Source organism: Microtus oregoni, unplaced genomic scaffold (assembly GCF_018167655.1).
Source record: "Microtus oregoni isolate MIOR12 unplaced genomic scaffold, Mior012 000043F_ref0000047, whole genome shotgun sequence".
In the NCBI taxonomy this organism is placed as follows: Eukaryota; Metazoa; Chordata; class Mammalia; order Rodentia; family Cricetidae; genus Microtus; species Microtus oregoni.
In genome coordinates, this window is record NW_024543210.1 from 10,582,416 (window position 1) to 10,593,210 (window position 10,795).

Here is a 10,795-nt window from a genome sequence, read left to right on the forward strand (position 1 = left end):
GGAGGTCAGAGGACAGTTTTCAGGGGTCAGTGCTCTGTTTCGTCCATGTGGGTCCCGGGGGTCAGACTCAGATCACAAGGCTTGGTACACAATCTTTTACCTGCTGAGCCACCTCTCCAGCCCAGTGCACTTAAAGCTTTCGGCACAGTTTTGTTTTTCACTTGGGCTTAAGCCCGCCCCATCCCCCATAACTTGATGGAGGAGGGTTTATTGGTTAATAAAGAAACTGCCGGGCTGGAGAGATGGCTCAGTGGTTAAGAGCATTGCCTGCTCTTCCAAAGGTCCTGAGTTCAATTCCCAGCAACCACATGGTGGCTTACAACCATCTTTAAAGAGGTCTGGTGCCCTCTTCTGGCCTGCAGACATGCACACAGACAGAATATTATATACACAATAAATAAATAATTTAAAAAAAAAAAAAAAAGAAACTGCCTTGGCCCTGATAGGACAGAAAATTAGGTAGGCAGAATAGACAGAACTAAATGCTGGGAGGAAGAAGGCAGTGAGGTAGACGCCATGCCTCTCCTCTCCAGGCAGTTGCCATAGCTCTCCTCTCCGAGATGGATATAGGTTAAGAATCTTCCTGGGGGCTGGAGAGATGGCTCAGAGGTTAGGAGCACTGCCTGTTCTTCTGAAGGTCCTGAGTTCAATTCCCAGCAACCACATGGTGGCTCACAACCATCTGTAATGAGATCTGGTGCAGAATACAGTCTATATAATAAACAAATAAATAAATCTTTTTTTTTTAAATCTTCCTGGTAAGATATCACCTCGTGCTGCTACACTCATTAGAAATGGTTTAATCAAGATGTGAGAATTAGCCAGTAAGAGGCTAGAGCTAATGGGCCAAGCAGTGTTTAAAAGAATACAATTTGTGTGTTATTATTTCCGGGGCTAAGCTAGCCGTATGGGATCCGAGCGGGAACGTAGCCTGCCGCTCCTTACTACAAGAACTCAGTGCTTACTGGCAGTTAGTGTGCACACTATTGTGAGTGACTTCCACAGGAGGCCATGTAGTCTGTGTCCTTGTATTGAGGAGCCAAACCTCCTCACAGCCAGACCTGTGGAGTCCCCTCCCTGGTATCCCTTCCAGCAGATCTAAGATGGAGGCCTGATCAATCCCATTGTACAGATACGCAAACGGAGGCACGGGCCTGGTACTTTCCCCACATCCACAGAACTGAGAAATCTCTGATGGCATTTAAATCCATACCCTTACCCTGCGGTCCCTCTCTGGGCCTCCTCTTCCTCGGGGGTCCTGGCCGACAGCTGTATGTGAGGTCACATGCCTTTCCCAGGCCATCCACACTAGAGCAGAAAATGTGTGACACTGGAGATGTCGTGGGCAGGGCAGGCTGACTCAGACTAGAGGCCTGTGGAGAACTTTGCAGGAAGCTGGGCTTAGAGTCAGGCAAGATCATCTGCCAGCAGCGTCTTTGGGAGAGCACTGGTCACGTGGGATGGGATGCTGTTTGCAGGTACTTAGGTCATCACAGCTGGGAAGAGAAAAGCACATGGCTGCTTGGGTTCCCTAGGCCCTCAGCCTTACTCCTATAGGATGCCGGCAAAGATGGCGCGGTACCGTGGTGCTGGTCAGTACTCCTGTGCCCCATCTCTCCCTGACTGGTTCCTGGTCTTCTCTGCCTTCAAACTCTGGCCCCGGTACTCTCTTCACCTCTGTCTGCTTCTGTAACAGTCCATCTCCATTCTCGCTCCTGAAAGGACTGGGTTTTCAAAACCGAAAATCTGGATTCAAATCCTGCCCTGTCCTTCTAGCTTCTGTGACCCTGGACCAGCCCCTGGCCCCCTGTACTGATATCAGCCTCAGTAGTGCATGAGCACTAAGCACCCTGCTTCATACACTAGCCGTAAGCACCCTTACGTAGAGTCCTTGGTCTTCCAGACCCTGGCAGGCTTGGCCGTGGTGGGTTGGTCCCACCTGCTGACCAGAAGGACGGTAGGTCCTCTCATGAGAGGGGACTACACCTGTGTGATATCTTAGCCCCAGAAGCCTGACTTGTGTCTGTATTGACAGCTGGACAAGATCGAGGGTGTGTTCGAAAGGCCCAGTGATGAGGTCATCCGGGAACTGTCACGGGCACTGCGGCAGGCGCTGGGAGTGTCACTCTTTGGCATTGACATCATCATTAACAACCAGACCGGGCAGCATGCTGTCATTGACGTCAACGCCTTCCCAGGTGAGCAGCAGAGCAGGGTGACCCTCCCCTGGCTACCTGGTGTCTTCAGGGGGTGGGAGATGAGTCAGCTTGACTGGAGATGGGAGAGCCCACCTCATTCTGCAGTCTAGAGCAAGTGCTACCTTCTGCAGTCTCGGCTCTTAAGATGCTGTCAGTGAAGCCCTGGATGGCTAACTGTGGGGGCACGCCCACCTAAGCACCCCACTGTATTCTCTCACCCCCATCTTTCGATCCTGTCGTCAGCCTTAGCTGGGACTGGCCTAATCAGCCCATCCATTGGCCCTACTAGACCCAGAGGAGTAAAAGGAACTTGGAAAAGACTCAACCCCCTATCATTCACGGGTAGGGAAATGGAGGCCCCTCCAGTGGAAGCATTCTTCTGACGTCACACAGCATGTAATGGCAGGGCCAGCCCCTCCTGGGCAGGTGCTGCTTCCAGTGTCCTGAACTGCAAGGCTGAGATCCAGGCCCACGCCCTGCCATGGCTTTCCCACTCTAGTGCCTGCTGCCACAAAGACCGCCACTCTCCGTCCCCTCCCTGCTCTCTGCTGGAACCTCACCCCGCTGAGTATCCCTCAGTCTCCACTCAGTCAGGTGCCCTGGGGAATAATACCAACCGAGCCCTATTCTAGAACCACTGGGCTGGCTGGGAGAGCAGGTCTAATGTCTACACCGGCGCTCACAAGCTCCTGTGTGTCCTGGAGACCCCAAGACCGGTGGCCTGTGCATCATCGCTGCAGCTGAGAGGTCTAGAAGTCTGCCAGCACTTGGGAGGCTAAGGCAGAAGAATTGCCATGAGTTTAAAGCTATCCAGGGCTACATAACAAGACCTTGTCCTAGAATCCTGGGGTGGGGGTTGGGGATCAGATGAAAAAGACTTGGAGTCTAGCTTTGGGTCTCCAAGGCCCCAGAGCAGGGCCTTGTACTTCTCCAGACCCAGGTATCCCTGCCTCAGCTGGCCCTACGCTCTCAGCTCATACCCACTTCCACCCCTCCAGCCTCCTGAGTAGCTGGCAATTTAGTGTTCCTAGCTATTCTTCATTTTCTTGATGTGGAGGAATAGCAAGCTCCCCCTTGCTGCCCAGGGGCATGCGTGACTAGGAAGCCACCTCACCAAACCCCAGGCATCCTGGATACTCAGTGCCTGTATCCCCTTAACCGCTCAGAGAGTGCATGAGCCACTCCACAGCATCACAGTTCACAGCAGAAAACTAGGGACCCCAAAGAGCCCAACAGCTCTGACATTCAGCTGGCATCTGCCAGAGGCTATGTGTCCTGCTGTCAGCCCTCACAGCACAGTTGGGAGGAAGAACATGGAGAGTAGAGTGCCCGAGAGTTCCTCAAAGGGAAGGAACCAACACTGCAGGTGGACCAGCTTGGGTACCAGGAGGGGTGAAATGGGACGGGACAGGGTCAGAGGGGAGCCTCTGGGGCCTGGATCCAGCCAGCATACTCAGACCCAGCCCATTGAGTTTCCCAGCTCGTGGGTGGAGGCGGTGGAACCTCTGAGGAAAGCTAGGGTATAGAGTGGGGAATATAGTGCTGTGTCAGAAGAATCATAAAGAAGTGAAGATGTGGGGTGATCCAAGAGCACACAAAGCTCACTAATGGGTTGAGGGTGAGAGACAGGGCCACTGAAAAAGCCTTGGGAGGAGGGGGGTACACTCTTCCACTAGTGGTGGGCAGCCCCTCCCAGCTCAAAGAATTCAGTGTATCGTAGAGGCAGGAGAGCCTCTACTGTGTTCAGGGAGACAGTCACCAAGAGCCAGCGTGAATACAGAGTCTTCTGCCAGGGGACCCTAGGGCTCGGTTGTTCCAGTGGAATGGGGTACGGGGGTGGGTCTGTGACTACCAGATCGATGGTAAGCCTGTGCCGAGGGATGGCCGAAGGGTCCTTTAGTCCCAGGGGCCTCAGGCAAAGAGAAGCTAGTGTCTGAGAGGTGACTCGGTTTACAGTCCAAGGTGTAGAACCAGCCCTCTGGGCCCAGCAGAGGTACGGGCTTGGTCCTGCTTCTTCTCGGGAAGCATGTGGGGCACTGGGGTAGGTGGAAGCTCTGTCGGAACACCCAGCTTGGGAGATGAGGAAACCTGAGTGGCAGAAGCAGCCTGTGCTACTGGCCCTGCTGTGTTCTGTGGCACGAGGAAGCTGCTGTGAGCTCTGCTTGCCCATGAGAGGTGATGCTGGGAGCTAAAGAACCGCATCCATGGTTACAGTCCCCACAGGACTAGGACCCATAGTCCAGAGCCTCCACACTGACCCTAAGGCCTTTGATGTCTTACAACACCGGGGTTCTGATCTTGGCCCACTTCTTCACTGTGATGGTCTAGGCAGCCTCACTTTAGCGCCTACTTTCGCTTCTGTACGAGCGAGAGCATTTCTCATGCTGCAGACAAATGGGTTTGCATGGTGCTGGGCGTGGAGCTGGCACCCTGCCCTGCTAGTTTTCACCTCCCAGGCTGGAAAACGCCAACCTACCTCAGCCTGTTTATCACAGGCCCCCAAGGAAGTGGCTGTTATACTCTGGGACGTTTCCCCTCGCTCACTGATCTAGTCTACCTGGTCCCCCGGGCCTCATCTGGGAGCAAAAGCAGAATGGCTACTAGGGAGCAGCCTCCTCGGTTTCTTAGCAACTCGACTGGGTCCTGGTTCCCCTCCCTGTATCATACCTAGCCTCATGTCTGTCCTGCCCTTCACCCTCACTCCCAGAGCTAGCAGCATACTGAGTCCCACAGTGGGGCCTCTCGGTACTAGGTGTTAAAAACAGATAATATCAGAGGATCTGGGTCGCACCGCAGTTCTATCACGTAGGAGCTTTGTAACCTGGAGCCTCACAGAGCCTCCAGGTCTCCTGTAAGATGGGCTGAGGAGCATGGGCAGTGAGCCAAGGACCATGAAGCTCATAGCCCAGTGATTGGCACTCTGACACTCTGGGAACACCAGCACAGAAGTGTTGCCATCTTCCCCTCCATGGTTGGCACTCCTTCATCTCCTGTCTACTTGGAGACAGAGTGTGAAGACGGCATTGACATGTGTAATGATGCGTTGTGCCAGCCACCTTGTTAGCGTCACCATGAGTGCCCTTGCTTTGGGCTTCCTCAGAATCACAGGGTGGTTTGCCAAAAGACACAAGATAGCCCAGGGGCCTGGCCCCCACACAGTTGCTACCTCAGCTTCTACCTATAGTATGGTACCAGTTCTCATCGAGACACCTCATTCCGAGAAGGTGAGAGATCTCGCCTCCTATCTCTTTGGAAGTAGTTTGTTGGAAGTCACCAAATCCTCACCCCAAATCTGAAGCCTGCTGGGTAATTCCTGGGGTCTCTTCTGGCATTGTGTCTGCAGTGTGCACACATGTATGAGTGCATGTGTGTGAAAATGTACTCCTGTCCCCATGGTTACCATAAGTTTCTGTGCCAGAGACGGTGGACTTGGCAGTCTGTTCCTAGGTGCTGGTCCTCAGAGTCTGGGACACAGATTGCATCCCTGAAGGTGTTTGGGGCAAGAGGGAACAGATTTGGTTTGGGCTGTGGCTTCTGGCTCAGACCCACCCAGGTCTAGCCCTCCTGTGTGGAGAGCTGGCCTCCTGTGTTTTGTGGACAAGAAAGTTGAGCCTCCAGATAGGATACAGTGACCAGGACCCAGGTCTGAGGCCAGACTCGCAGTTTATCAGTAAGCGTATGAGGAATACATTCTGGCATTGCCGTCTGACTGCATCATGTCAGTGTTGGCTGGTTATGTTCCTTCGTTTTCCGTTACTGGAACAAAATAGCCAAGATGATCAGCTTAAAGAGGAAAGGTTATTTTAGTTATTTGGGTTTTGAAGGTTTCAGTCCATGATGATTTCTCTCCATTGATTTGTGCCTGTGACAGGGCAGATATATGGGAAGTACTGGCAGAGGCCACTGGTTACCTGAGGGGAGAGAAAGTGTGTCTGAAATGGCTAGCCGGTCTCCTTAGCAGGCTCTTCCAACTCTTCCCAGCAGCTCCTTGAGCTAATAACTAATGTTTTAACATGTGAACTTTGGAACGTGCACTACTTACCCAAACTATAGCAGTGGGTGAGCCAGGGAAATGCCCAACGAAAACAAGATTCATCTTTATCAGCTGGAGCTGTGGAATTTCACACTCAGGGATTAGACAGTGGTCAAGGGCCAGCTTTGGGGACCGTGTGCACCAGGTTCTGTGGCTCCCACCACTCTGCGATACTGAAAATGCCCCCCAAGTCCCAGGAGCCCGTTATTTCTGCTTCTTTCTCCTCTCATATTCCCTGGCTAATGCCCAGTACCTTCTGTCTCTCCCCTCCAGGCTATGAGGGTGTGAGCGAGTTCTTTACCGACCTCCTGAACCACATTGCCACAGTCCTGCAAGGCCAGAGCACAGGTGAAGCTGCCCTGGAGGAAGTGGCCCCGCTGAGGCACAACAGGCTTCTAGCGGAACAGGCGGGCAGCCTGGCTGGTGAGCGGACGTGCAGTGCCAACCCTGGCTGCTGTGGCAGCTTAAAGGGCCAGGACACAACCTGGAAGACTGAGACCGAAGCAGGAAACATGGGCGCCGGTGGCTCTGCCAAGCTGCCACATCAGAGACTTGGCTGCACCACCGGTGTGTCACCCAGCTTCCAGCAGCACTGTGTGGCCTCCCTGGCCACTAAGGCCTCCTCACAATAGTCACAGAGCCCAGGACCCAGAGGGGCGGCGCAGAGCGTGGAACACACTCACTGGGCCAGCAGCTCCGAACGGGAACACTACTAAGAATTCCCAGTGATCTGATGCTTCTCTGTTTTAAATTTTTACCTGATTTTCTGATGTTATGATCGGAATTAGGGGGGGGAGACAGAGCAGAGCACCAAGTGGTCCAGCATCGAGGATGCCGCCTGAGTCCTGTGCACATCTCCTCACTGAGTTTACACACGCTTGTGTTCTCAACACTAGGTCTGAATGTGAAGTGGGGTGTGTGCATGTGTGTGCGGTTGTCATGCAAGTGTGTGTGTGTTTGTGTGTGTGTGTGCATGTCTGTCTGTCTTCATGGCTGCTGTGTGGGCCAGGCTTCCAGGTACCCTGGAAGGAGCTCGTATCTGGCCAGGCTGTTGCAGCTAAGCAGGCAAAAGGATGAATGTTTCCCCCATTCCTCCCCTCCCCACATCTGCCCACACCGACCTCACCGTCCTTTTTTCTCAGATGTGGTCTTTTCCAAAGCTAACCCTTGCCCCTGTGCAGCTGACCCTTCTTCTCCAAAGCCAGGGAAGCAGTTGACCCCTTGGGAGCTCTGTACTGGGGGTCTGGGCTGTAGGAAGGGAAAAGAAGCCTCCAGTGGGTGGAGCCAAAGCCCCCTAACTATTGCCAGTCTTTACTGGTTCTGTAGAATACACCAGGCTACTGTACTCTCCAGCCTGGCTCTATTGCTCACTAGGACCCAGGAAGGAGGCTACCTAGCTAGGAGTCCAGGGGTCTGTTGGGACCCAGGGTTTGTGCTGGGATTTTGAACAAATCATTCCACGAGTCTCTAGGCCTCCACCTCCTCATCTCTTCGAGGTGGCTCCTGAGACAGGAAACTGAAGAGCTGACCTAGTGTTCTAGCCCACGAGGATGCCTGCTTTTCCATGCCATCATCTGGGTCCCTCTTTTTAGGTGAGAGGAGGCCGTCGCTAGGGCTGCTCCTGTACACACACACCAGCCCCTTCTGGTACAGCAAGGCCCAGCACAGCCCTACTGTGTCCACAGCAAGTCCCTTGCACCGAGCACTAGGCAAGCCCCCAAGGGAGCTGTGCCCCACTTCAGACTCACTCTGTCCCCACAGCAGCTGGCAGACTCCCCACTGGCCCCAGTGCCCACAGGAAAGGATACCTGTGGAGCCCTGGATGATCAGCCCATGCCCCCCCCCTCCCGAGGGTGATCTTGTGTCTTAAGATATCAGCTCACTTTGCAAAGAGAACTAGGCCTTTGGATTGTCCTTAGGTCCAGATAAGATGGAGGACACTAGAGGAAGTACCCTGCAGCCCTGGGGAGGCTACCAAGTAGGGCCGTGGTTGAGCATCCTTCGGGTGAGGAGGGGCTGGTTGGCTTTCTTGGGAATGGAACCCCGGAACGAACCACGTTTACAGGACCTGAGTGTTGAACCTGATGTCTGTATGTCGCCTTCCCAGGCCTGCCTCTGAATACGGGGGTGGGAAGTGTGGCCGGCTCTCGCACTGCTTTGTCTCCAGAATAAACTACTGAGATCAAACTACACTTCATACGTGGTCACAGTCATTAAAGAAAAGATGTTTGGTAAGACACGTTGGCTTTTCAGCCTTCAGAACAGGCAGGGTGAAGTCAAGGGTTCCATTCCCTGGAGCTCCTCCTCCAGGGTCACACCTTGGGCGGTGTGGCGTTTTCCACAGGTCTCTGCGGGTATTGGGGACAGTTACGCTTTTCCAGGAGTGGAGACGGGAGCAAGGACTTGGGGCCACATTCTTGCGGGTGCTTTAAAGATCGAGAAATGTGACTTCCCCCAACATGGTGCTACAGAACACTAGCCGCTGGTGTCCATCCTCAGAGAGATGAGTGGGGTCTAGTCAAGGTCATTGCTGGTTCACAGAAGTGTCTAGATTTGCCACGCACTGTGGGTAGGCTAGCCTGCAGAACTGGATCCACTGAATCCTCAGATTATTTAGGGGGCTATGCCAGGTGTGAGCCCCATCGGTGTAGGAAAAACCACCCTGAGCCCGGTAGATTGATGGGGGTGCTGGAGAAACGGTAACTGAGAATGCTTGCTGTGCCGCCGTGACACAGGAGTTCAGACTCAGCACCTGTGTAGCAAGCCAGGCATTCAGCTTGAACTCTTAACTCCAACTCAAAAGTATAGGGAATAGGGGCTGGAGAGATGGCTCAGAGGTCAAGAGCACTGACTGCTCTTCCAGAGGTCCTGAGTTCAATTCCCAGCAACCTACATGGTGGTTCACAACCATCTGTAATGAGATCTGGCGCCCTCTTCTGGTCTGCAGCCATACATGGAGGCTGAACACTGTACATAATAAATAAATCTTTTTTTTAAAAAAAAAAAAAAAGTATAGGGAGTAGGGACGGGACCACTGGGGCTTGCGGAGGAAATATGAGCCCCGGGTTCAGGTCCTACCTTGGAGTGGGCAGAGAGTATTTGAGACAGATACTCTAACTGTCTTGTCTTTTGGTCTCTGAGCATTTACAGGGTCCCCACACACATACTTTTTTTTTAAGGCCACAGCAAGAAGCTGAGTTTTTAACAGCTGGGGCAAATAGTGTCTGGTGGACAGGCATTCGGAGACGGAAGAACACAGCCTTTCTACTGGCCCTGCTGACTATAGAGCTGATGCCCTGGAAGGGCCTGCCGGCCTTTTTACAGTCCCTGTGTAAGTCAGTCACGTGACCAGTAGGCTCCTAGCACTGCTCCTGTCGTTCCAGAGCTCTCACGCTGGTCTGAAGGAGCCCACCTCTAGTAAGGGTGGGAAGGTGCCATGGCTCCTGGTGGGAACTTCTGGGGTCGAGGGGCTCCCAGTTTTCGGTAGGCCTACTACGGCTACTGCTGCTACCATGCTCCAAGGCTCCTCCACAGACCCTCCCCTCATAAAGGCCTGAGCCTCAACCCTTCTTCTCTGCCAGGCCGGTGCTGGCCTGCTCTCCTGTGCAGAGGAAGGCTGACTACCACAGCAACACGGCCCCTTCTACTTGGGTCCTCTTCCCTCTGCTTATGACCGGGAGGTACCTCCCACACCTCATGAGGTACCTTTCTCAGAAACGGTTGAGTTTTCTTTGCTTCCTGGATCTAATGAAACTTGGCATCTTGGAGGGGCCCCTACAGGACATAGGAGGTGACATCTCCCCGAGGCTCCCTGCATTGAGAGCTCACCCAGGCTTTTTATGGCACTGTCCTACCTGCGGAGCTAAGCAGTGACCACGCCCGAGCTTTGTGGCGACTCCTGCTTGCCTCCTCCCCCCACTCCGCCCCACACTGCACCCGTGTGTCTTGGGCACATCTGCTTGCCAGATGCTCTTGGACAAAGCCACTGCGCACTGGCTCCTGCCCAGCCTCTCTCTTTACTTCCTGTGGTAATGACAATGCAGGGGGCTCATCTTTGGGATGGGGTCTTCTGGTGACAAAGTGTCCCTGTGTTCTGTTGCCACTTGGTCTTGGTGCTGGATGTTTTTGGTCTCTGGTAGCCTAGTGGGAGTTCGTGTAATTACATAACTGTCAAGAGATGTCTGAGCCTGAAGAAAACCACGTTTCAGCAGTGACCTCATGCAGGGTGTGCCTTGCCTCAGGGGCAGGTTGCTGCAGCAGTGAGAAGCTAGGGCTCGCTGGAAACATTTAGACGCTGGAAACATTTAGGCAAAGACCTCCTGCCCCCTACCTCTGTCCTACCATGTCCTCCACTGCTGTAGGAATTTGGGGTCTGTGCTGTCTCACACAGTCAGGCCCTACCACAATTCAGTACAAACTGAATTCCATACTGGGAAACCGAGGCTCTGGGAGGGTCAGAAAGGCTGGCCAAGCACTCTAGGTAGTGAATTGTAGCATGAATTCTAATAGGTACTGATAATAAAAACCCAGAGTCAGGTATTAGGGGGTGAAAGCTGGGGGATCA

General features: G+C 53.5%; 1 protein-coding gene across 2 annotated transcripts in view; it reads left to right on the forward strand.

The window, feature by feature from the left end:
* The window catches only part of Itpk1 (inositol-tetrakisphosphate 1-kinase), a 132,465-nt gene extending 124,048 nt beyond the window's left edge, over positions 1 to 8,417 (forward strand). For both annotated transcript variants that reach the window (XM_041633385.1, XM_041633386.1), the window contains 2 exons: positions 2,036 to 2,198; positions 6,505 to 8,417. In XM_041633385.1, coding sequence (XP_041489319.1) covers positions 2,036 to 2,198; positions 6,505 to 6,863 — 522 coding nt within the window. In that variant the 3' untranslated portion in view covers positions 6,864 to 8,417. The remainder of the gene's footprint in view (positions 1 to 2,035; positions 2,199 to 6,504) is intronic.
* The last annotated feature ends 2,378 nt before the right edge of the window (positions 8,418 to 10,795 follow it).